We start from the raw sequence: 27,474 nt of genomic DNA on the forward strand, positions 1-27,474 counted from the left end.
TTTTCCCGGCTCACGCTGCACCATCAGGGCCCAGCGGGGCGGCGCTGAAAGCAGCAGGCTCGGCGGGCAATGCAAGAGGCAGATGCGGCTCCGGGTTGCTGAGCAACTCGGGCCCGGGAAAGGAGGCTCCTCAGCGTGGCTTTCCCCCCATCCTTCGGCGGATGGAGGAGGCGAAGGCGGCCTGCTCAATGGCCCAGCGGGAATGTAACTCGTGAGCGGCGGATGAGAGGACGCCTCCTCCTGCAGGAACGCCGGTCTTTGGCCCTGTGGGCGTGAATGGCTCGTCCCCACCCCCAGAGGGGCTTACTCCTTTGACAAGCGAAGTACCCCTGGGCGCTTATTACGGAGTAAGTACCTCGTTCTTCAAGCTGCATTTGATGACAGGAGGTTTAATTCGGGATTGGGGGGCTAAACCTGAAATTAAAATTCCTGTTGGGGGAGGGGGCTGGTCTGCTTCGGCGTGAGAAAATTCTCAGGGGAGCACCTTTGCCTAAGAGTGCAATCCTTTCCAACAGGGCAACAGCACGTGTATTTTGCTGCATATACGAAAGAATCCTGCCCACCCGGTGACTGGGCGAAAGAATGGCAGATGGAGTCAATCCTTGCAACTAAGTGCGCACTCTGCCAAGTGATAAAAAGTACTTGTTTCACCTTGGGAGGGCCAAACATGCCTTTGGCTACCCTGGAGAAAAATCTGGAGGTCGTACTAGAAGGTCTAGTGCATTTGTCAACTCAGTGTGCTGCAGTGGAGGAAAAAGGCACACTATTAGGAAAGGTTAGGAAAACAAAACGGCAAGTGTCAAATTGCTCTTTTATATAAACAGATAATGTTGTCATGTTTAGTGTAACCACTGTGTAATTTTGTCAGCCCAACTGAAAAGAGCAATGTGAAATTAATCCCACAGTTTTCAGTGGGGTTTTCTTCCTAGTAAGAATTGGAGCCTAACGTGATGGGAAACAAAGAGTCCTGTGGCCCCTTAAAGCTAACAAAAGTATTATGGTATTGGTTTTTGTGCGCTGCAGTACACTTTATCAGATTATCAAGTTTGTCCTGAGACATTGGTATAATATATGGAAACCTTATATGCCATCATATATGTGCTAGTCTTTAAGGTGCCGCAAGTTTTTATAGTTTTTGCTGCAACAGTCTAACATGGCTACCCCACTAGAAATTGGTAAAATGATTGGGGTCTTAGAATGTCTATCTTATGAGTAACGGGGTTGGGAGCTTTTTATTTAGTTCTTTTAAAAGATATTTAGGGGGAGTCATAACTGGACTGACATTTTTCTCTTGCATGGTGCTAGAACTTAGGATCATCCAATGAAATTGATTGGCAGTAGATTTGACACACAGGAAAGGAATCATTTATCATAGTGCATAATTAACTACTGCAATTAATTAGATGTGGTGATGGCTACTTGCTAAATAGATTTAAAAACATTCTACAAAAATCTATCAATTGTTACTAGTGTAAAGCCCATGTAGCCATGGCACTAGTAATCCTGTTCCTTTCCTGCTTTTTTGCCTCTCATTCCCCTCACCACAGAAGGGCTCATGAATAATGCAAATATGGCTCATGCATAGTGAATTTGTCATCAGAAATTTGCATGCGGCACAGCCACACCCTTCTCTCATGCGCCCAGATTGACTACCTTCATTCTCTTCCTCCTCCCCGCTATTGGTGACAGCCTAACTGCGTGGGCTGGTCTGGGACCCACCTTCGTGTCAGACTGATTGGCGGAGAGGAAATTGCTATTAAAGTTCAGACTTTGAACTTCTTTGAAGCTTCAAAATTTTCTGCACACCTAAAATGGTCAAGCTTCAGTTTAAAACAAACTGAGCAAAATCAGTTTGGTAATGTCTAGTAATAAGCCTTATATTACCATATTGATATATATTAGCCATTGCAGCCAAATGGACCTTTCATGTTAAGGAGTAGAACATGAGTGGCAGATTTGGAAATAAACAGTGGAGGATGGTTTTCACCATTTTATGGTGCTTGAGAACTTTTGGGGGCATATGGCTGGCCATTATTATATGGGAATTATAGGAACTGCAGTCCAACAAATGTGGAAGGCACCAGGTTGGAGAAGGCTGAACTAGATGGACTATAGTCTGATCTAGCAAGGCAGTTCTAATGTTTGTACTGTTGTCAGATGTCATGCTCTACGTGTAGTTGCGTGCTATTTCTGTGTAGGAAATATGCCTACCATATAGGAGTTTTGTCACCTTTGAAATGTTCCTTAGCCAGAAGCGGAGAAGAATGGAATTGAGGAATGTGTCCTGCTCTTTCTCTCCGTTGGCCCTGTTCAGAAGACACCTTAAACCATGGCTTTAACCCATGGTGCTTAAGCCAAAAAGCCTTAAGCACCATGGTTAAAGCCATGGTTTAAGGTGTCTTCTTAACAGGGCCATTCCCTATTTGTAAAATAGAAAGGGATCAAGGGATGGTTGTGATCTAGTTTTCACATTTGAAAATTCTATAGAAATAGGAACCTGTGTGTATACTAGGTTGGATCCAGAGAAAGTTACTTGCACTTTAGTTCCATTGAAATTAATGGGACTTTAGTTAGTCTTAGTCATGACTAACTACTCTCTTGATTTCAATGGGACTAAATAACGGCTTACGTCCTCTGCATCCAACCATCTGTGTGGCAACTATGGATGCTTGAATTCAGGTCTTGGGGCGCATCTACACCAAGCAGGATATTCCACTATATGAAAGCAGTATATAAAAGGCAAGAGCCACACTACTGCTTTATAGTGGTACTGAAGTGCACTGACAACTGTTGGGGCCCATTGACACATCTACACCAAGCAGGATATAACACTATGAAAGTGGTATGAAAGCAGTATATGATATGTGTCAATGGGTCCCAACAGTTGTCAGTGCACTTCAACACCGCTGTAAAGCAGTAGTGTGGCTCCTGCCCTTTATATACTGCTTTTGTACCACTTTCATAGTGGAATATCCTGCTTGGTGTAGAGGAGCCCTTGGTTTTGCCTTAGACATTCCCAACATGGCCTTTGAAAGTCAGATTATTGTATCCACTTTTGATTCCTTCCTGTTAAAATGGAAGGTGGCGGGAGCAGGAGGAAATGACCACAACATGCTGAATTTGAATAAATCTAGCTTTACACAAATAAATGTTTTTAAAAATTTAATGTTAGGGAGCTGGTTTACAAGTATGTGTAAATGGGGTGTATGTTATGATTTCAAATCCTCCCACTGAAATGCAAGACAATAAAGTGGTCTGCCGTGCAATCCAGAAGCTTTATTTAGTAATCAGACATCTCTTGACACCTGAAGGGAGTGTGAATGCTAAGAACTATCCAAGCAAGGCTGGTGCCTATCAACTACATGGTCAGTTTCCTGCCATTCCTGACAGGCTTTTTACCTAACCCCTCCTTCAGGGTGGGTCTTCAAGCTGTAACCTCTGGCGAGTGGCTAACCTCATGTACCACCTCCTCTGAACTCTGCCTGCTTAACCCTGTGGCAGACTCTGGGATCTGTCAATTCTGATGCTCCCTTCCCCTCTGACAAAGATTGAGTTCCCATGGACAGGGAAGAGAGGGGAGATGATCTCTAAGCCTGGGCCTCCTGTTCAATAAGCTCTTGGGAAGATTCCTCCTTGACTTCTGGAGAGTCTTTGAAAATTTCCTCCCCCATTTCCTGACTTGGCTGATCTTCTTCAGGCTCCGATTCGGGATACACACCAGGGAGACCGGGGCTTATTCTGTTGGGAAGAGGGAATTTGAAACAGTTAAAAAGAAATTAAATGCATAAAGTGGTTGTATATAAAAACTTGAAACTCTACCCTATGCATCTGAGGATGTGGGCTATAGTCCACAAAGGTTTATGCCAAAATAAAATGTGTTAGTGTTAAAAGTGCCACAAGAATCTTTGTTGTTTAAACCATAGGTAGGTGCACACTGAGGATTCAGCAGAATAAAATGAAATGAGTCAAATGTTCTTCCCAATAACTGTAGGAGTTCTGAATCTGAAATTATCAGGACGGGTTCCTTCACTGTTTGTTCTTCAAATGACTGTGCTGGTTTCACATTATGATCCCTTCACCATAGCACTCATTCCCCCCCCCCCCATTTTATACCAATTAGAGGACTGAAAAATGTGGGCCTATGGTGAAGGGATCATAATGTGAAACCAATGAACACTGTGTCACATTTGTGAAAAATCCCAATTAACTGGTGTTCTATATCAATTAGAGAATTGAAAAATTTAAGTCTATGGTTAAGATTTTATGTTGAAAAAGAACACCTAATTTTGTAGAATGCAGTAGCACATTTTTGTAGTTAGACTCCATTCCCTTGATATCAAGGTGCATTTGCCTTTATTTGTAATTATTTTTAGGGTGCTTTAAGAGTAGAACCTTCTCAAGGCAGCTTACAAATTAAAACCCAATACAAGCAACAGTATTTATTTATTTATTTATTGCATTTCTATACCACCCAATAGCTGAAGCTCTCTGGACAGTTCACAAAAGTTTAAACCATCAAAGTATAAAACAACAGTATAAAACTACAATATAAAAGCACAACCAGGATAAAACCAAGCAGCAATGCAGAGATTTATGCAGATTTAAAATAGCAAAGTTAAAAGACAAAGACGATAAACTGTTAAAATACTGGGAAAATAAAAAGGTCTTCATCTGGCGTTGAAAAGAGTATAACGTAGGTGCCAGGCGAACCTCTCTAGGGAGCTCATTCCACAGCTGGGGTGTCACAACAGAGAAGGCACTCCTCCTGGTAGGCTTCTGCCTCACTTCCTTTGGCAGGGGCTCATGGAGAAGGACCCCTGAAGATGATCTTAGGGTCCAGGCAGGTACATATGGGAGGAGGTGTTCCTTCAAATAACCTGGCCCAAAGCTGTTTAGTAATCAATGAAACTAATAAACACCCATGATAATAATCAAGAAACATCCAGCCCAGAAAATGCTAAGGCAACTGCAGCTAAAACAGTTGAATGCAGCTAAAAAAGCCAAAGAAAATAAATGAGTATTCAGAGCTTTCTTAAATCTGCAAAAATGGGGTCTGATGGAGCACAAGTGAAAGTCATTCTAGAGACTTTAACACTGCCTGCTTGTATGCTTTTATTTACATGATTATACTATTAAATACAACTTGTATTCCAGAAATGTAATGAGCTGCATCCAATACTCTTCGTGCCCTAGCGGGCCCTAGCGCTAATGCAATGAGAATCTAGTGGTCCTCGAATCAATCAGAAACAAGCGGAAACACTCATTTTTGGAATGGCGCAGGTCAACACATTTTGCAGAAGGGAGTTGACTTGTCCCATCCCAGAAACTACAGTTTCTCTTGTTTCTGGGGTTGCTTTTGAAAGCATTAGTTCCTGTTGTGATAATGGTGGGCCTTGCAAACACCAACAGAACCAGTAGAGGCAGAGTGGCAGTACTGAATATTGCCCAGTATTTTCCAGCTGATCTTGAAATTAATTGCCTCCCCGCTCAATTTGACAAAGTATATTAAAGTATGCAAAAGGGGAAATTCCATGTATGTATGATTTTACAGACGTGTATTCTTGGCTGCCACTGCAGTTTCTCTCCCATCATGAATATTGTTGTTTGCTAATGGATTCTTTAGCTTGCTCTCCACTAGAATACCTGCTGCTGATATGAAGCAGGTGTTTTATCCCAAGTTTTGAGAAAAAAGATTAAAATGTCTCATTTTCAAATTTCACTAATAACTGGGATATAAATATAGCTATTTATTTATTTATTACATTTCTATACCACCCTATAGCTGAAGCTTTCTGGGCGGGTCACAAAAATTAGAATCATAAGTACAGCATAAAAACAATATAAATTATAAAAGCTTAAAAGTACAGCCAGAATAAAACTTAGCAGCAATGCAGAGATTTTAAAACAGCAGAACTAAACAACTAGAATGCTAAAATGCCTGGGAAAATAAAAAGGTCTTCACCTAATGCTGGAAAGAGTACAATGTAGGCGCCAGGCAAACCTCTCTAGGGAACTCATTCTACAACCATGGAGCCACAGCAGAAAAGGCCCTCTTCATGGTAGCCATCTGCCCTGTTTTCTTTGGCAGTGGCTTCTGGAGAACGACTGCTAAAAATAATGTTAGGTTATGGGCAGGTACATGGAGGAGGAGCAATCCTTTAGATAGCCTGGCCCCAAGCTGTTTAGGGCTCTAAATATTAATAATGGACTGGCAGCCAGTGCTACTGAAAAAATACTGTCATAATATCATGTTAGCCAGTCCCCATTAACAACCTCAGTGCTGTGTTTTGTATCAGCTGAAGTTTCTGGACCATTTTCAAAGGCAGCCAACGTATAAAGCATTGCAGTAACCCAGTGAAGAGGTTATTAGAGCATGGATAACTAGCTAGGTTGTCCCTGCAGCTGGTATATCAACCTAAGCTGATAAAAGAGCCAGTGTGATGTAGTGGCTAAGGTGTTGGACTGGAAGTTGGGAGATCCGGGTTCTTGTCCCCACTCAGCCATGGAAACCCACTGGGTGACTTTGGGTCAGTCACAGACTCTCAGCCCAACCTACCTCACAGGGTTGTTGTTGTGAGGATAAAACAGAGAGTAGGAGGATTATGTACACCGCCTTGGGTTCCTTGGAGGAAAAACGGTGGAATGTAAATGTAATAAATAAAATAAATAAAAATAAAAGGTGCTTGGTGTCACCAAATCCATCTATGCCTCAAGTGACAGTTCTGAGTCCAGCAGCACCCACAAGCTATGAACAGGGGGCTATTTGCCAGATTTCAGCTACATGCAAATTTCAGTTTTCCATTTGTAGTTGAAGTATCTTAATCATGTTTTGGTCCCTTCATCATTGAATGACTCAGGACTGGTTCACACTTACCTGCAATGGCATAGGAGCTACTTTCTTAGGATGGGATCCTGGGCTGCTCTCAAAATGTGTGTACTGAAAGAAGGTAATAGTTCCCCGGCACACAAAGACATTGCCTGACCAGAAGGATGATGTTTGTGAAGGAAGGAAACATGCTGTTTGCTATGCTTACTAAGTGTCAAATCGCTCACTATGAAAGTGAAGGAACTGTTGCTGCCAATGTTTGATGTGATATTGTGTTGTGATTGCCTCATCACACATAATTGGTTGTCTGCAGCTAGAGTGGGGCAATATATAAGGCAGTCATGTAATGTCACACATTGATCTGGTTCACATGACACAACAGCTGTCATGGCTTAATTTACCCACAGGTTTTGTTGCATCATGTGAGGTGCCCATGGGTGCCACATTTGCATGGCACCTGTGGGGCCCTGGCTTTCCATGGCTTGGCATGTTGTGCAAACCCAGGAGGCAGAGTTGTTTGAAGATTAAACAAGCCTCAAATAACCCGTAGCTAGTTTTAGGATTATTAGAGGGTTGTCCAAACTTCAAACAACCCCTGCCACCTAGCTTCACAGGCCATGGCAAGCCAGGTGCCAAGCACAATGTAATATCCCTGTGGGTAAATTAAGCCACATTGGGCCCTCATATGTGAACAAGGTCAGAGTGCTCAGTGATATTTTACAATGCATATTTTGTGACATTTAGTTAGACTCCTAGTTTTTTCATAGTTCAGGCATGGTGTGGGATTACATCATGGGGAAGTAGTTTGCATGTTATTACATGTAAATGTGAATTGGTCGTTCAGCTCAAGCAAAGAGTCTTTTTTATAATTACAGACGCTGAAAAATAGAAGTGGGTAAAATATTTATGTTTTAATGACTCCATAGTCCCATAAAAACTAGCTTAGACAAAAGAAGGCAATTAATTTTGCTGGATCCTGTCATTTTAAAGAAAATATTGCTTGAAGGAAGACTTGTAATTTAGATCGATGATAGAATGTATGTTCAGGACCCAACAGCACCATGTACATTGATGGTGCTATATAAATAAATAATAATAACAAAGAAAACCATACAGTAGATTCTGGTCTCCTTATCTTGGCTATATTAGAATAAAGCTGTTGCATGGAGCAGAGTGTAAGGCAAATTGTAGACCTGAAATTTAATAAAAGACATCAGGCTGCTCTATTCTACCTATCTCATGTTATCAAAGGTCTAAGGCAGCTCCATGCATTATGTGGCAAACATATGTGATGTGTGTACACAGATTCTACTCTAGTGTTTCCCCCCGTACTCATGTAATGTGTGTACATGAATAATGTATGTACATCTTTCTGTAGGCCAGAGTCCCCAGATGCATTTACCTGGGTGCCTAATATATATAAATCTAAAGTGCAAAACTGTCATATCCAAAGCAAACAAATTTGCGATAAACTTTGTGGAAGTTCTCCAACTTTTCAATTTGTGGTATTAGTAAGGATGAGAACAATGAATTGCTTTGTAGGCTAGGTAGAATTCCAAAGACTAAAAAAAATTAAATTAAATTGTTTTCTGTGATGTAGAGATATTTAATAAAAGTAGTGTAAACAGTTTAATTTGTTAGAATTTGAGGTATGCAGGGGACACAACTGTTTTTCTTCATTGAAGTGGCACCGATCTAAAATTGGCAAGAGTATTTTAGAAGTCTGAAAGAGAATTCAGTCCAAACTTTTGTGATGCTGTCTTTTTTCATGGTTTCTGCAAATGTGCTCAGGCGTGATCCTTAAAAGCTCTCACAAAAAGTGCTGTGGCATCTTGGAGTGTATTTATCAGATTTTAAGGCAGTTTACAGCCTTTGCATATATAGCAAAAAGTCTTGCAGAGTCAAATAAATCTTACAACAGGACAAAGTATTCCTAACACAAAGATTATCTTTTGCCTCTTACTGTTACAGATTAACATGGCTCCTCTTCTTTACATTTATTTTACTATGTCAAACCTGGCAGTTCTGAATGAGGGTACATTATGCTGAAAAGTCTACAAGGCTGTGTTGAAGGAAAAATTACTGAGAGTATAGTTCATTAGGAATTTCTTCTCTGACATCCCCGTCGAAATGAAATAAGAGTTGCTGCATAATTGTTGTGCAAGTCCCGTTCCTTTCAGTGGTGGCTGCTCTGGAGAAATTCATTGTGGAATTGCTCCGTGATGCTCTACTGCCCTCTTTTCCCTATATGTGCTTCGATAATTACTTTTTTGGGTTAAAGTTGCCGTGTCTATTTATTTGTTTCCTTATAATATACTAACAGTAGTACCTCTACATACTTTCAGTGCCTGCTTTTGGACACCATGAAAAGTTTATGGGAATCTAGGATTGCTCCCATTACGATAAACTATGGTTTATCATGATAGGAGCAGTCCTAGAGTCCCATCATGCATGATAAACCTTGGCTTATGCACTCTTCCATGGTATGGTCAGAAGGAGAAGACTGAAACGTTTTCCTTTCATGTTTGATCAATAGCAGTTTGGTGTTGGTCTGAATCTAAATTTGTGGTTAATCTTAACTTGGTTTTTTGAAACAAGACAGTGCCATAACCTGTAGTTTGAAGTTGGCTAGTTTTGGTGAACCAAGGTTAAGATGAAATGCAATTTAATTGCATTTAAATTATGACACAGCAAGCTACAGTCAATATAAAACAAAAGCAAAAGCTTTGGAACTCCTTGTAACTGGGCCAGGGTCTTGTGGAGTTCTTAAGTCATGATTTTCATGCATTGCTGAATTTAAAATGGGAAGAATGGATTAAAAAGTATGAATCATGAAGCAGATCCAACTAACAATCAGATCTGGGTTAAGCTGAACAATGTGAAACATATATTTGTTACTTAAACTGTGCTTAGGGGCAGAAGAGATAAATCTGAAGCAACGAATCCTAAGTAACCATTTTAATCTTGTAAAAAACAAAGTTGTGTGGATTCAGGTGATTCTCTCCATGACATCCCCCCCCATTTACCTTGTAATGAGGTTCTCATTGAAGTGGGTCATTAGAAATAACTGGCAAATCCAGCACTAGTTAAAGTGCTAGTTTAGATGCTAGTTAAAGTGAGAATTGGATCACTTGTTTACTATAACACATTGTTCCTGCTTCTGGTTGTTTTGGGTGTGGGGGAACTGGATTTGCATGACACGACAACCCATCATGGGCAGCCAGCCATGTTAGGTTGTTGTGTTATTCAAACCTGGATCATTCTCCTCAGAATGGCTTAATTTTTGTGAACCCAAGTTGTGGGTTCCACCCTGGGAACTCATGGCTTGTTGTAGGGTTGTTCATACTCATGTAGTTTGTTGTATTGTCCAAACCCGGGAGAACGATTTTATTGTGAGTTGCTGAGATTGGCTACAAAACCACTCAAAAAGAGTGGCAAAAAAGCCTGTGTCGCTCTTCCTGAGCGTCCAGCAAGTCCGAAAGGGGAGATATTGGCTCTCCACCCCTTTTTGCAGCTCCTTTTTGAAGCAATTGCAGCTGCGGTTAAGTGTTAAATGGGAGAAGGACACTGACAAGTGTCAATTCAATACTTAAAAGTGAGAGAATTATTGCTAAGTGGGAGATATTGTGTCCCCGTCCCTTTTAGTGTATCTACTTCTCTCATCTTGGCTGATACATACAAAGAAATTGTGCAGGCAAGGCTACACATACCAGACAGGCGAAAATGCACTCTTGCGCATTTGAGAAAGAACAGGGAATAATAATAATAATAATAATAATAATAATAATAATAATAATAATAATACCACCACCTCTGAGCGTATTTGCATACTCCCAAAGCAGCAGGAAAACTACCGAAAGGGGCTAGCTATTGGAGCAGGGGACAAGGAGACAAGACAGGTTCTGCCACAAAGGTACCTGGGATATGTGTTGGAGCCAGCTGGAAGACTGAGAGAGAAGAAGGGGTAGAACAAGCCACGGCAAGCCCAATCAACTCACATGGCTTATTCGGAGGGTGGCTTAGCATGATGTGTGAACCTACACAATAACACCAGTCTATAGGTTATATATTTCTCTTGATCAGATAGCAAATCTTACCAGAATCTGTGTCTCACAAAACTGATATATAGACCTAATAGAATCTCTCTCCAGATGCCTGGTACAAAGGACAGCATAAGATGAAATTATTATATTTTCACCTATGTCAAAGATATTCAAAGCTGTGTATCTACCCAGATTCTGTCTTTTATCCAAATATAGCATAGGCATAATTTGAAATAATTTTCCTCAGGGTGTGAAATAAATGTGAGTTCTTGAAAATATAGTTGTTTGGACATGATCTAGCATAATCAGTGAGTATTTTGTATAACTTCTATGTCCAAAATTCCTGTTTCAAATAAAAAGTCCACAGGATCTACTCCAATCAGCATATCTGCAATCCTGTAATATGATATCAGAGCTTTATATTGCAAGTATTTTACTGCTGGCAGCCTAGGAAAGCCAACACCACACCTGATATACTGGGCTAAGCCATAAATAAGCAGGTGTTCACTTCTTGACTCACTTCATCTGCCTGTGAACCTTGCTGTGAGGCCCTGGCACATGTTTTCATCACACTGCAGTCACTGGTTCATCACATTTCTGTAGAAGAATTCAGTCTTAGCTGATACACCGACAGTTTCCATTGAACTGGCATGTGATTGATATTCCCAGAGTTAATTTGTTCCTTTGACTTAGTTTCTCTTGGGATAATAGCAATTTATCTATCTGACAAGAATTCTGTGAAGCTTTAATAATTAAAGTCAGAAGAATTTGTGAATCAGGAAATGTATCAATATTGATTATATTCATCATCTGAATGATGAGGTTTTACTTAAAAATGACTGGTATTGTTGTCAAGGTCCTCAGCCTTGCATGTGACTTGCAACAGCAGCAGAGTTAAGCCAGTGCTATTATGTTTAGAAAAAATAAAGGAAATTATTGTGCACTATTTTGAAAACAAAAGAAAAAGAACTTGTTAATAGTGCAATCCTATGGATGTCTATTCAGAACTAAAGCCCATTGGGTTTAGTGGGACATAATCCAGGTAACTATGGCCTTAACTAGACCTAAGGTTTATCCCAGGATCGTCCCTGCCTGCTTCTGGGATATCCTGTGTGTCATTTACATGAACAGGGATGACCCCGGTACGATCCTAGGATAAACCTTAGGTCTAGCTAAGGCCTATGTATAGGATTGCAGCCTGGGGCTACAATCTTACATAAACCAGCTGGGAGTAGGTCCCATTAAACTCAGTGGTGCTTCTTTTTGATTGCAGCGTGATTGGACTTGGATGTTGGCAGTTAAATAAAGAATAGGCTATTAAGTTCTGTAAATTTGTTCTGAGTGGGCTTGGTAAAAACAGCAGTATTGATGGGTACCTCTAAAATTGAAATCAATTACTCAAATTGAAAAGCTCATGTGTATGTGTTTTCAAATTGATATTTCCAAGCAGTCCCGTCCCCCCCGCTGAATTATTTACAAAGTTGTAGTCTAACTCATCTGGAGGGCACCAGGTTGAGGAAGACAGTTTTAGTTGCTCAAGGATCCTTGGTGGTGGATGAACTTTTCTCCTCAGGCTGGTGTTTAGGAGATTTTTTTTTTGCTCTACTACTCAATTGATGAACAGAGATGGGGGAAAAGGTACCACCCCATCCTGCTCACCTCCCTTAACTTTCTGGATTTGGTGATGAAGAGGCAACAATGGTCAGTAGAGAGCAGCACAAGGCACCTAATGGGCACACTTGGAGGTCTTATCAGGCACCAGTGCACTTGTGAGTGCTTTGTTGGTGACCCCTGCTATACAGGTATTAGCGTGTGGGAGACCTTATCCTACCTGGATAAGGTCTATCTTTTTATGAAGCTAGAGTTTTATTACTTTTAACAGAGATATGAACACTGTAGATTAGGTAGTTCAAAGGCTGCACTGTTAATAATTTTACCAAGGTATACTGCAATAAAAATACATTTTATTAGTTACAAAAGACATGATTACTCACAAAATAGAAACAGTACATATTAATTATTATTATTTTGGCTTTTGAAAAGCAGGGACCAACAGAAGTTATATGGCTCACATCTGACATCATGCACCACCGGTGGCTGCTGTTAGCTGCATGCTTTTGGGTAATATTCATGTTCATGGTTGCTAGCAAGTTCATCACATTGACCTTCAAAGATCCTGATGGTAAGTTTGACCTAATTTTATTCTTGTTAGTGATGCAAGTTATTGCACTGTATTTAAAAAAAACAAAAACGGTCAGTGTTGTGTCCTGAGCACTTCTTGATATGCTACTTCTTGGCTTGTTACAAACATTATAGAATAAAAAAGTACACTGTATAAATAATTGGTGAATGACAATGCTTTGACTTGCACAATTACCCTTTTCAATTATAAATCATATGGTGAAAAATGATCCAATTTCTCCTGTTAAGGACAGGGATATTTTTCTACAACTGCCTCTCTTTTTTTCTTCCTTTTTCCATTCTTTTCAAGATAAAGGAATTTAATTTCAGCATCTGGTTCTACATAAATTGGAGATATAAGAGAGAAATAATATAAATGTTACTGACTTTGCGCTCCTTTTCCCCTGCCCGCTTTTTTTGTTGTATATGTTGATTTCAGATGAAAGATGGTTATGAAGCAGCCTCTGGCTTACAACAGTGTTTTGCAAAAAGAAGTACTTGTCTAGTTGGCTACTGCTTTATTTTGGCAAATTGTTTAATAGTTGTTCTTATAGGATGGTTATTCCAACTCTTTCTTCTTTTAAATGCTGACATAGGGCAGTGGGATCTTGTTGGTTGAAGGTTTGGGGTGATGGGAGGCTAATTTCCCTCTCTTAAACTATATATGACAAGAAGAGTTTGATGCAAAGATTTTATATAGAGCATGGAATGTAAAAAATAGGAATGTTCAAATAGGGAAGTACAACTTCTCTAATAAAGTACTACATATTTGTGTAGCCATTTAAACTGTTTCCTTTTCAAGATAATGTGCAATGTATTGTTTGTGCTTAAAATTCCCCGTGTTCCTTATTCATTTCTGTCCTCTGCCGTTTGTTTGACAAACAACATTTAGGCTTTTGCTTTGCCTAAGTAGCCCAGATGGTATTAAACTGAGAATGAGTTAAAATCCACTTGATGACACTGCGCTTTCTCTGTCTGCTGGTATCTTTAGAGACTAGGGCCGTTGCTAGATGAGGCGTTAGCCCGGTGTGAGGCCCGGTCTCCCTCCTGTGCATCCAGATGACGCACAGGGGATCCCGGGGTCAGGCTGGGCTAAGTCCTCCCTCAACCCGGGATAACGGTTATGTCCAGGCTTTTCCACAGCCCCGGGCCGAGGCCGGGGCTGCTGAAAGTCTAGCAGGGTCCGTGGCTTTTTCCGGCTGCTTGCTTACTCGCGAGTAGCTGGGAGAAGCCACGGACTGGGCACAGCGCTCATAGGAGCACTGTGCTCATCGGGCCGGGGGGGGGGAATCACGAGGGGGGGAGATGGGGGCCTGGGGAAAAACCAGACCCGGCAGGAGAGAGGGGGGGAAAAGAATGGGGACGGGCATCGGGGACGGGGACAGGGCCTGGCGAGCGGAGACGGGCATCGGGGAGAAAGAAGGACGGGGACAGGGCCTGGCGAGTGGGGACGGGCATCGGAGACGGGGGGGTGGGAAGAAGGATGGGGACAGGGCCTGGCGAGCGGGGACGGGCATCAGGGATGGGGACAGGCCTGGCGGACGTGGGGGAGGGAGAAGGACGGGGACAGGGCATGGAGAGTAGGGATGGGCAGGGGGAGCGGGGAACCCTTTATTTTTTAAAAAAAACACCTTTTTCGTGGGTGCGCTCCTGTGCACATGGCCCTTTAAGCTTAAAAAAATCGGAGCACGCGATGGGGCTTTCCCTTGCCCTGTCGCGTGTTGACGTCTAGCTAGGGGCGACGGTGCGCGCTAGCTGCAGCGCAGCATCGCTCCTACTCCTGACCGGATTATCTCGTAGGTCTAGCAAGGCCCTAGGTCTTTCATGTGATGTGTAGTGAAGACAGTGCTGGGGTGGTGATCATCAAGATCCCAATAAATAAATAAAATCTTTGCATTTTCTTGTAATATAAAAAAGCCTTGAAGCAAGTTGATAAAAGGCATATCACAAATCTGCCTTGCAATCTATATTTAGGTGGGTTAAAGAGGATGATTAGTGCTAGTCAACTTTGGGCCTTTCTGCATAATTCTGGGTTTTTTACATGCTAAATACAAATCCTCCCCTTCTTCTATTTCCTACTTATATTTAAGGTAGTGTTATTGTGGAGGGAACTAAATGGTTTCTATGTACTCAGAACACACTATTCATTTAGAACACACTATTCATTCCTATTCATTTTTAAAGTAATTAGTGATGTGTCAGAACTCCTCACTTCAGTACCCATTCTATTTTGTAAACTTAAAATTTTATTGTGAGTGATTTTAATGGTTTGAAAGCATTGTACTAAGTTGTCCCCTTCCAGTAAGCCCCTGCAGTAATAACTTGTGATTTAGTGAGGCTTTATTTTTGTTTGCTTGCTGTATTGTGCCCAGGAAATTGTGCTCCCCTCCCTCACCTACACTACAACCCTTTTGGTGAAATTACATCTTGAAAGACTTAGTTTAGAGAATGGCACATGGCAACTCAGCTATGTGTCCCAACAGCAAGGCTGTTTCCCTCACCCCACCTTATGTATGTACAGATGGAATATCATACCAATGTCTCTATTTCACAGTGGCTAAAATGAGCTTTTTTAGGAACTGATTGTCATTACCTTCTCAAAATCATCATTAAAACCACACTCCATGAATTTTCTTGTAAAAATGCAGAGACGTATTTGGGTATCTATACAATACTGTGGATTTGTTTTATGCTGTCTTCCATTTGAGGAAGGGACTTTAGTACAGCAGAGGCTTCTATGAACTAAAGTGGAGGAGGCATTTTTTTTTCTAGTTCCTTCTGCAGCACCCAGCAGCACCTCCCACACTGTTCTTGGGGGCATTCCAGCTCTCTGGACCAGACTTTCAGGGACTGCAGGGAGAAGAGGGGAACTGGTAAAAATGCCCCCCTCCCTTTCATTTGCAGGTGCCTAGAGTGCACCATTCAGTGAGCGGAACTCTGTTCCCAGATCTCCTGATCCAACCCAGTAAGATAATTTAGCTGTGTTCAGTGCTAATTCATGGGTTAATTTGGGGTTGTTTTACCCATGAACAACGCTAAGTGCATGGGTTCAGATGTCACGGTAACAACCTACAAATGCAGCATTTATAGATGGTTGCTGAAAACTGTTAAGTGGCTCGTGCGTGGTGCCTGTCCCTGCAATTTGTGGATTAATTAATTTATGAATTGCTGCCAAATGCCGTTGTTATGGCTGAAGAAGACCTATGAGTGTGGATGTTTGCCACTTTGTCTTGTCCGCTCTCCTGTTCGCCTCCCTTTTATGAAATATTTATTTTTACCTGGAGACAACTGTATTCCGTACATAGGAGTTGCTGAACTGAAGGATTGTTGTGTTTATCTAACAAGGCAATGCCCTTCACATCTGTTTCTACTGGATAGAGAATGGAGATGGAAAGAACTATTTTTCCATGCTTTTTGTGAGATTATACTTTGGAAAAGCAGTTGACATTTTAAGTTTGTGAGCTCTGATCCAAAATATAAAACACTATATTCAGTGAGATATAAACCTGGATAAAGGTCTTGAGAACCTATTTTAAGGTTGCACATCTTATTTTGCTGTATAATTTGCCCCAAACAAAATCCAACTTCTACAGAATATATTAAGCAAATAATGTGACTAAGCAGCCACTGTGTGCAATTTCTCCTCCAAAATTTAATATGTTCAAAGTATTTGGCATTTTCAGCAAGAATTTAGTTAAGAAAAGGCAAGCAGGCAGTACAGGACAATGAAGTCCAGGGTTCAGAGACTAGGCTCTGACAACCTTCCACCCAAAGGAAAGGTCATTTTTAGTCTGACTGTGTGACAATGCTTGTTCAATTGTCTGGTTTTTAAAATTGGTTTAATTGATGTTTTAACTAATAGGTTTTATGTCTTCATAGTTGCTTTTTATGTCACCTTGAGCCCCATTTGGTGGAGAGATGGGATACAAATTTAGCAAATAAACACATTCCTTCTAGTTTCTGAGCTCATGTGGAACACTGCTGTCATGTTTCTATGCTTCTCTCTGAAACAAACTGAGCTAGAAACTTCACGTTTAGAATGAAAGGTGATATACTTAGTGTGCCAGATCCTTCACCTATCTGCCTATCCGATGGAACTATGGATGCAGATACCTTATTTATTTATTTATTACATTTCTATACCGCCCAATAGCCGGAGCTCTCTGGGCGGTTCACAGACAACTGGGAAGTAGTGTTGCCCTGCAGGTTGGAGAAAGGTTTTATAGCCATCTGATGGTTTTGTCTTGCATAATCAACTTGATCTCAGATGTGTCACTATTTTAAAATGTCTTTATGTAGTTTTCCCCCTTCAAATACATGCTGAAACAAAATAAATTATGTTTTTGTTTCAGCATGTATGGATTGGAGAAATACATCCATAATAAAATAAGATGTTTTTCCCCATTTGGCAGATTTTGGTTGGATTCTTTGAAAAATAAATGCTTCCACTGTCAAACTCCCATTATTGTATTTCTTCTGTTGAGTATAATTTAAATTCAGTTCATTAATTTGTGCAATAATATATAAAATGTCAACTGGATTAAATTACATTTATGAATTTTATTTTATTTTCTCTTTCCAGCGCAATTTATTAATACAAGAATTTAACTATGGGTTGGATTCAGACTAGGTAAATGCAACTGGACAGGTGGAAGTAGACTTCCCTGTCCCTCCTCCCCAAGGCAGCCCCTTCAGCCCCCGAAAACACATCACAGAGGGTTGGAAGACCCTGCTGAATGGGGTAGGCTGTGGAGTGGGAATATCCTATAAAATTGGGCAGAGCACCATCCTGATTTAGTAAGCTTCTCCATCCCCCTTCTTATAGCTAGGCCCTCTTCCTTTCCTCCTTTATATTTGCATAACCAACCCACTACCGATGCCAAATCATTTCCACAGTTGGGACACATTTCTTCTGCTGTTATACAGCAGCCTTTTGAATTTTACAGATTCAAAAACAATTGTTGTTTTTAAATGGATACTGTTGTTTTTATACTGTTTTTATGTGTGTGTGTGTGTGTGTGTGTGTGTGTGTGTGTGTGTGTTTTTAAATTGTATACTTTTAATGTTTACTATTTTTAAATGTTGTAAACCGCCCAGAGAGCTTCGGCTGTGGGGCGGTATATAAATGTAATTAAATAAATAAATAAATAAACATGGTGTCCTCCGGATGTTATTGACTACCATAAGCCCCAGCCAGTATGGCCAGTGCTAAGGGATGATGGAAATTGTAGAGGACAACACATTGGGGAAGACTGTTTTCAGAACCATTGGCTGGGTTCACACATCACACTACACCATGGTGGATGGCAAGCTACACTGGTTATGTGATTATGTGAACAACCTACTGTGCTCCTGTCAGACAAGCAAACTACACAAAATAGTTTTTTTCCACCCCCATTCCTGCCAAACAGCTCTGTAGGCGATCTCCATAACACATGTTGGCACGACAGGCAACATGCTAACCCACCAGTAAAATAACCCTTACTGAAGACCATGGATTGTCAGGTTGGCTTATTTGGGGGAAATTACCCACAGTGGGGTAGAGGGGACATCCCACAGACAACACGCGAACCCATCATGGGTGGTTCTGGAAAATAAGCCTTCATGGGTTAGCGTGTTGTGTGAACCCAGTTACTGTCTGCACATAGTCTTTGAGAACCATAGTAAATATAGGCTTGTATAGTGTTGAGTTATTTAAAATATTTGCATTGTATTTTATATATTTAACTGTTTGTATTGCATTTTAATCTTTTAAATGTTTGTAATCCACCCAGAGAACGTTTGTTATTGGGTGGATTAAAATATAATAAAAGAAATAAATGTTACCAGAGATTGGTGATATAGTTTGATAAAAAAAAAATACTTGCATTTTTTCAATTATCCTTTTTGCTTCTTTTTTAGTTTATGGTGCTAAGCAAGAGCCATTAATACTGACAGCTATAACTGAAGTAGAAAAAGTTAAAGTGACAAAAGAGAAGAGGTTACCTGGAGAGTTTCAGGTATGTGTTGCTGTCAAAGAACCTTGTTTTATTTTCAAGAGGCACAAAAGAACCAAACGAGGGAGTTTGCTACATGCTTAGTTGAAACCAAATACTTGGTGCCAGTTCATAATTTGATGGCAGTCTGCATCAAACGAATGCAGTGCCAATACTGGGCTTGCAGTGAGTCTTTCTCCCATATGATGGTGCTGTTTCTGTGATTTGCATAATCACAGTGGTTCAAAATGGGCAGCTTCTTTGGGCAAATGACATGACCACGTACAACCCTCCCTTGAAAATTCCACACATGAAACCTCTGTGTGAGAACAATCCAGGGCACTTCTGTGAGAGTTTCAAACATGCAAACATTCACAAAAAGCAAGTAAAAAGACAGCTCTAAAATGAACATATTGTAAAATTTATTTAATAGCTATTGTTAAGCGAAGGCTTGGCACTGTTTTTACAGATTCAAAAAATTATGGTGCATTAATTTGCATTTGCATTTTTAAAGCCTAATTTATAATTATGGATTGTTTTATATTATTAAGGATGTAATCATGTGCACACTTACCTGTGAATAAGCCCTGTTAAACATGGGGTAATTGTATTGGAGCTGTTGTGTTCTGTGACAGCTTTTAGAACTCGTTTGGAAGTCTAGTTAGCTGAAATTATTTGCTTCAATAGTTGAAACCTTAAACTCGGTTTTTAAAAATGATGAAACTTTTTACAAATCTAAATCTGTTGAAAGCATAGTTTTATTTGTTTTAACAATCTCATTGGTAATATTGAAGCAAAAGCAAACTCCCTTTGTGCAGATAAAGAACATTCATTTTGGTCAGCCAGCAATTAAAATGAAATTTGGAATGTATTTGTGTTTCTATTTTATTGTCAAACATATAAATTAGAATGTGGCATGAGGATGTGTTTCGTTTAAAGCTGAGTTTTATTTCTGTTTTATTAAGATTGAACTATTTTGCATCATGTTGAGAGATACTGAGGTAAGTAGCTGTTTAGAAAGGTCTAAGAACTACACCAACAGAAAGACAACATTGATCTCTAATTCTTTGTTTTCATATTTTCATTAGGATGATATGCTTAACTTCTGCTCCTTTTAAAATGTGAACTGGGAAGTAAAATTTACCCTTTTGTTCTTCTCTCCCCATCCCTGCTCCCCTCTCTTTTCCCATTTTATACTAAGACGATAGGAAGAGGTCTATCTGAAGACCTTGTACATCAACCTCTGGTCCATATGGAAAGGCTTGAGCTACTCAGGAATGTATGCCAAGATGCATCGCTGAGAAACCTCACCCATACTACTGTTTCAAAATTTGTTTTGGACCGAATATTTGTATGTGACAAGCACAAGATCCTCTTCTGTCAAACTCCAAAAGTTGGCAATACTCAGTGGAAGAAAGTCTTGATTGTTTTAAATGGTACCTGTTCACTTTTACAGTCTGAAGTATGTCTTTGTTTGGATAGAAAAAGTTTCAACCAGTAAAGTCTAAAGATCAATTGTTTCTGTGGACTGATATTTTTATGCCAGTATTTAACTCCTTGTAATTTTATAGTCTGTTTTTTGGACATGTTCTGCAAAAATTTACAGACTTTCAGTTCTCACTGTTCTACATATATGATCTATGCCAATAAAGGAGAACTTTGCATGCATGGTGGGTCTTGCTGCCAAGGTTATTGGAACTGATTGTGAGTTGGGTTTTTAACAACAGAAAGTTTAAGTGCTAAAGCAAAATGATCAAGTTACTCCAAGTTGGTAACAACAAGAACTCCCCCGTTCTCCTCCCCCCCATGTTTCACTAAAAGGGTAGCATTGCAACATCATTTTGACATATGTTAACATTCCAGTTTGACTTGCTAGAAAGGGCAGTATTGATTAGTAGTGGAGGTTGTTAGGGACTATGGGCTAGGACTTCACCAAGTAAACTCCCTGGGATGTTTGTACTTATGCCTTAGACTTATCTTCAGATACAGAAGGGCATAAGGAACTACAATATCTGACTGATTGGCAGGTTGTATGAAATCTCTAGCTTGGCTAGGCGAGATATCAATGCAAGGCCAAATACCAATATGCCTTCTGCCCTTGCCTGGTCAACAGTATCTTCTACCCATTGTACTTCAGGCACAAACTGTTCCAAGTTGAGCAACTGGTCTCAGGGACCCTTTGATGTAGAGAATACCCTCCAAGTCTAGAATCTGGTACAGGTGCCTATAATCCTAGCAGTGTGGATAACTGGTAGAGAAGACACTACACGTGGGCACTTTGTGTAGAAATCCTGAGCTATCAAGGGTAGGAGATTTTGCTAGAATCCCCAGGTTTTTTTAAAGAAGTCATTTGCTTGTCCTCCTACAAGCAGAACTAAGCAACCATATGACAGCCACCAGTACAGAAGAGAGAATGATACAATTGAAAGGTTCCTTTCTAAAAACATGTCCTAACTTATTTCCTCAGGAGCTTTTTCTTCCATAGAGGAGATACCAGAGAATATTGTGCATGACCATGAGAAGAATGGGTTGCCACGCTTATCTTCCTTCAGTGACTCTGAAATCCAAAAACGGTAAGAAATAATTTATTTGTTATTGATTAAAGTTTTGTCCTGCCTTTCCATCAAAATGATGCTCAAGGTGACTATAACTTGGTGTCTGAACCAAAGAGGAGTCTTGTTCTGAAAACCCACACTTGACCAAATATGAACTATGGTGTATTTGGAGTCTTCAAGATAGGCCATCAGGATCCTTGGAAATTAGGTGAATTTATATTAACTTTGATTTAATTAAGATTTTACAAAGCTCCAGGCAAGTACTAGGTGACAGGAAGAATGGAGAAGAATCATGAATTAAGTGAGCATGTTGAAGGGAAAATAGGTTAACAGAATAATAGTAGGAGGTTGGAGTTGCTTTTTGCAACTCCCTGAAGCATTGAAAGAGAAACTAGAGAAGAGCCCTCCTTTGCCACAATTAAAGCAAGCATTTTTCATTTGTGTTGCAGTGTTAGCAAATAAAGAACATTTGTGTTTAGGACAATAAGTTTTTGAGAGTAATTATTGTGAAGTCATATTTCTGGAACCTCTAACTGCTAAAACAATTTTTAAAAATAAGCAATAAAACCACCAACATACCATTAAAAACCCATTTTTAGAAATAATTTTTCTACCCCACATCATTATTAAACCAGGGAAAGAGGTACAGTGCTGCTGCTAAAGTGTCTCTAAGAACCCATGAGGAAGTACAGGCATAGGAACCTGCTTCCTTGAACACTGTATTCCCTCAGGTTTGCACAGTATTAATGTTTCAGCAAAATCCTGGAGAAGGAAAATCCAGAGACTCGAACTGTCATTTTGTCACCTCTTTAAATCGGCTGTTTAAAGACCACATACACATTTCAGTGTTCTAATATTTGTTTTTAACTGACCTTACTTTAGCCACTCTGAATGCCTGTAAAAATGCTGAAAAATAAAATCAATAAATCCTAAATAAATTCCATAACAAACATGGTCATTTCATTTTTTTGTCTGGAATAAATATTTCTTAAACTATGGCCGTAGCTAGACCTAAAGTTTATCTCAGGATTGTCCTGGGGTCAAACCTGTTCATCTAAGTGCCACACAGGGCATCCAGCACTCAGGCAGGGATGAACCCGGGATGATCCTGGGATAAACCTTAGGTCTAGCTACGGCCTATGTTTCTTCCCAAAGTTTGTGTGTTGTGTGTTTTTAGCAAGTCTTAGGCCTGGTTCATAGGTGCAGGTGGATCACTTGATTTCTAATTTCCTAGTGATTGGAGCTGAATGTGTGAATGGACACCATTAAAACCTCATTGTGATATTACATGAAAATGCGATAAGAGAAGTTTTCCATGCGTAGCACCGCTGCCACTGTGATGCCTCATTTACACATGCAAGTCAACGTTTGATACTGCAGTTATTTAGTGAGGAACATGCATATGTGAACCAACACTTGTTTTATATTAGCTTTGTGAATTCCACTAAATAACAAATTCTTAAAATTGCCATGTACAATGTCTTTTCTGTTTTTCTTTTCCCTTCAGACTGAAATTATACTTCAAGTTTTTTATCGTGAGAGATCCATTTGAGAGGCTTATTTCTGCATTTAAGGATAAGTTTGTCCACAATCCTCGATTTGAACCTTGGTATAGGCATGAAATTGCTCCTGGCATCATTCGAAAATATAGAAAGAATCGCACTGAGACTAGGGGGCTGCAGTTTGAGGACTTTGTGCGCTACTTGGGTGATCCAAATCATCGATGGCTAGATATACAATTTGGAGACCACATAATTCATTGGGTAACTTACGTGGAACTTTGTGCCCCCTGTGAAATAACATACAGTGTAATCGGACATCATGAAACACTAGAAGAGGATGCACCGTACATCTTGAAGGAAGCGGGAATAGACCATCTAGTGTCTTATCCTGCAATTCCACCTGGCATAACAATATACAACAAAACTAAGGTGGAGCGCTATTTCTCAGGAATTAGCAAGAGAGACATACGACGCCTTTATGCCCGGTTTGAAGGAGATTTTAATCTTTTTGGCTACCAAGAGCCAGATTTCTTACTAAACTGACATCTAGAAGTTGTGGGAAAATGAGTCTAACAGGTTAAACTAAAGTGTACAAATAATCTTCTGAATAACTGAGGCTCATGGTACTGTACTTTTCCTAGGTTTCAGAAATCGTTCCCTATATCTGTTGAACATTTGCTATAGAAGCAACTAGGTATTGCAAAGTGTTAGCTACTGAAAATTGTTTTAATATATGACACTACAATATGTTACAAACAAAACCTATTAAGATAGAAAACATCAAATATTCCTCTTTCCCTTTCTAATAGATAATGGACCAATAATTTATAAATGAACTTGAAAGTGAATGCATTATAAAGAACATGTAGAAAGTGTGGCAACTTTCTGTAGTGTACATGGGCTAAGGACCTGAATATGAAACGCAGAGGTCAACAGAGGACCAAAAATTGGTATGTATTTTTAGTTAAGGAGAAGACTTCCAGATTCTAATATGGATTCAGCCTGAAGGTCTTTTTCTTTGTTATTTTGCCATAGCCTTGTGATAGTTACTGCTATTCATTCAGACCACAGAGTTGTGCATTATTAACTTATAACTTCTGAGTTCATATGAGATCAGAAATCTGCTGCAAGTGAAGCCTTAGATTCCACTATTAAAAATAGCCTGTTGGGAAAACTAAAAATGTGATGGTTTCTTCTATTTGCTTGAGGGTTTTTAGGCATTAGTATCTATTGTGCATTTTTCCAGAGATTGGTAAACCTGTGCATTTTGCCATGGGTAATTCTTTTTTTCCAATGGTGCTGGCTATCTTAATGATCTGACAAGCCATGAAACAATATAAGTTTAATAGTTGCCATAATAAATTTGACCAATGTTCTATTCAAATAGGTGTTGGGACTGATTTTTAACCATAGAAATACCCATGCATGCAATGGGGCAGTTGGACTCCATTTCTCCACTGCATGTGGAACACTACTAACATGTTATGCAAGATATATGCCTGATCCCTATGATTTTAAAAAGGGGGAAAGACTGCAAAAAGCAGGTGCCTATGGATATGGTACATATATGTACCATGTTGCATTATATGCACTATGTTGTGTTATATGCACAGTGAGACATAAGTGATCCCCTGCCTGATAGCATGCATGGTATTTCATGACTGAATGTGTTAATTGGTCCTTGCAATGGGCAGAACCTGTCGATATGGTCTCTCTCAGTTTTTATAAGGTTTTCTCCATTCCTTCACGATGTGATTGTTTGCCATATAAAACTACCAATGAATAAACGACCAATTCACCAGGAGTACAAAGAGATGTTGTGTCTATATGCATACATTTACTAAAGTTTAATTCCCAAAACAATAATCTAATTTGTGCTTGTGTTGTCTTTGTCTGATAAAGACTTTTTATTTGTTCACCAGCAATAAAATTCTCCTGTTGATCAGCTTTGCTCCACTGTGCTGCCAGGAGGAAGAAATGGTTGCATTTGAACTATCAGTAGGTCAAGTTGTTTTTTGGACAACACTTTTGACATTGGATGTAAATGTTGGAATCACATTATAGTAGTGTCTTAACCTGCTTGGCCAGAAGTAGTCAGAGTGGTGAAAAAATAAGAGTTTAATCTCTAGAATCTGGCCACAATATAACTCTCAAGGATGTGTTTTGTATTTGTAAACTTGAGGGGGAAAAGAATAGAAAATTAGTGCCAAAACTGCTGCTTCCACAAAAATAAAACCTGTATGAGTGGGATCTAATCCCAGAAGGATCTTTAAAGCCTAAGAGCCATTCTACCCATTACATAGGCACAGCTGATTGAATTCTAGACTATACTACCACTTCAGATTGGGGAACAGTTATGTTATTGAATGCTCATATTTATTAAATCCTCCCTGAATGTAGCACATCAGGTAGAAAGGCTTAGCTTACCCTCTTCCTGGTGATAGTTTTCTAGGTGACAGCAGTGCATTAAAATAGGAGACACAGCACATTAAAAACAGTCTCCCCTCCACTACAGTCCATATTTCTATCACTTAATTCAGTATAATATGTAGAATGGCTCTAATTTATGTAAGGGAGAAGTACAAGCTGTTTCTCACATGGCAGTTTCCCTGACACATCTCCCTTCTGTGTAGGAAAACATGCATGAATTGTTTATGTGGAAGACATAATATGCGTCTATTATTGCTATGAACACATGAACTTTGCAATTTTCCTTCACAGAAATAATATCCACGCAAGGAAATTATTACATGTGAAGGTGCCCTTAGTTACTGTGGTTAGCAAGAGATATGTCCAAGATGGCAAAGCCTGAAGTGCTCTTGCCATTATTTTTGGGACGGGGGTGCACTTACAGTATCCAGTACATTAGGTCTTAACTGATGTTGAAAGGATGTAACAGCTCAGTTATTTTTATACGAAGTGTTAAAAAGTATATTGTTTAATTGTGTCAAGACTAATGAGCTGATCAAGTTACCTCTCTGCTGAATTAAAATGTAACAATGTGAGAAATGTATAGCAAATTAAGGCCTTAAAAAGCTAATTCTAATAAAAAAAAAAGTTGAAGAATATTTCCCACCCCACTTCTCCGTAATCTGATTGTCCATAATACTATTGGTGTTTCTCTGCGTTCTTGGTATAGAATCCAGGTGATCAGATTTATATTGCAAATTCCATGGTAAATAGTCTTTCTCTTTTGCTGATGCTCCTTCCCCAAATCTGTTTTTTCCTCTAATTAACTTATATCTTTTGATAGACTTCAGTGTAATTATATGCTAAATGCAATTAGACTAGCGTTTTCTACAATAATATTGTGATATAGGGTATATATAGTGATATATGTGGTAAGAGTAACTGTGACCAGTTACTCTTACCACATGGAACTCAATATAGTAGATTTTGGTGGGTGTTTGTTTCTTGGTTTGGGAATTCTTGATTTGCATATATAGGGAATAATTGGTACATTTTCATCTTTTCTAACTTCGGAATGTTGTGTTTTTGCTCTCGTTGCCTTATGTGTTGTTTAACATAGTCCATCATATATTTTAATATGTTTTATATGTTTATTTATTTACTGCATTTGTATCCTGCCCTCCTGTCAAAGCACAAGGCGATTTACAATTGAAAACAATGGCTAAGAGATGTGATGCAAAAGGAGAAAGGGTAGAGGAAATAAGCACGTTCAAGGCACTAACTTTCATGGTGTTTATATAACCAAGTTATGATGGAACTGCATGCAGTTCCATATTGGTTCACTTGTCTCTGAGGCAGCAAGGTGCAAATTGATTAGGTGCGAATACTGGGCTAAGGAATCATGTTTAAACATCAATTTGCAGCCTTCAAAAGTCTCCTGCAAGAGGCTTTCAAAGCCAAAAATAAGTTTTGTGTGCCTCATTAAATAGTGCGTGACCACTTAGATACCTTGCTATTGTTATTCTTTAATCATCTGCCACTTACACAGTTTTAAAAACTCACACAACGATGCTGACTTAATACCAGGTGGGAAACAAAAGTGGATCTGCTTTCTACAGGTGGGTGATAGCTAGAGATGCAGTTAGTCACTGCTTTTTTCCCTGGAGATGCAAAATATATTAAGCATGGAGTGTCGTGGTAACCTGTGCACAACCTCCCTCTTTCTGCCCTTCAAAGAGGCAGCTTGGCACCACTTGGGACAAGTGTAGAGAACGATGGGAGGAAGAAATGCCAGATTGTGTGGGTATGCTGAGGGAAGGAACACAATCCTCTCACATTTAAGGGCAGACAGAGCCCTAACACCTACTGGATTATTCCTGGGGAAATCATCTTGAGCAAAATTGGAATAAAAGCATAATTAACCCCTTGCAGCATTGCATACTGGCAAGCACTCTTATTGGTTCCATCTCTAGGAAGGCCTAA

General features: G+C 39.7%; 1 protein-coding gene across 2 annotated transcripts; it reads left to right on the forward strand.

Annotated features, from left to right (window-relative positions):
• The first annotated feature begins 221 nt into the window (after window positions 1-221).
• CHST10 (carbohydrate sulfotransferase 10) lies at window positions 222-26,148 on the forward strand. 2 transcript variants are annotated; one of them, XM_063126266.1, is made up of 6 exons: window positions 222-347; window positions 12,913-13,051; window positions 18,952-19,049; window positions 20,227-20,461; window positions 21,493-21,598; window positions 23,088-26,148. In XM_063126266.1, exons 2-6 carry the CDS (start codon window positions 12,952-12,954, stop codon window positions 23,623-23,625), a joined length of 1,077 nt encoding a protein of 358 aa, XP_062982336.1. In that variant the 5' UTR covers window positions 222-347; window positions 12,913-12,951; the 3' UTR covers window positions 23,626-26,148. The 2 variants fall into 2 exon arrangements, with proteins under 2 accessions (XP_062982336.1, XP_062982335.1); XM_063126265.1 differs by having other exon boundaries at window positions 279-347; window positions 12,916-13,051.
• The last annotated feature ends 1,326 nt before the right edge of the window (window positions 26,149-27,474 follow it).

This window comes from Elgaria multicarinata, chromosome 5, assembly GCF_023053635.1.
Source record: "Elgaria multicarinata webbii isolate HBS135686 ecotype San Diego chromosome 5, rElgMul1.1.pri, whole genome shotgun sequence".
Lineage (NCBI taxonomy): Eukaryota > Metazoa > Chordata > Lepidosauria > Squamata > Anguidae > Elgaria > Elgaria multicarinata.

What these genes read in the sequence shown, in the direction of transcription:
- CHST10 (XM_063126266.1), top strand. Translation starts at nt 12,952, where the DNA reads ATGCACCACCGGTGGCTGCTGTTAGCTGCATGCTTTTGGGTAATATTC. An exon ending in AGTCTTGATTGTTTTAAATG is followed by an intron (nt 20,462 to 21,492) that starts GTACCTGTTCAC and finishes TTATTTCCTCAG; the next exon opens with GAGCTTTTTCTTCCATAGAG. An exon ending in GACTCTGAAATCCAAAAACG is followed by an intron (nt 21,599 to 23,087) that starts GTAAGAAATAAT and finishes TTTTCCCTTCAG; the next exon opens with ACTGAAATTATACTTCAAGT.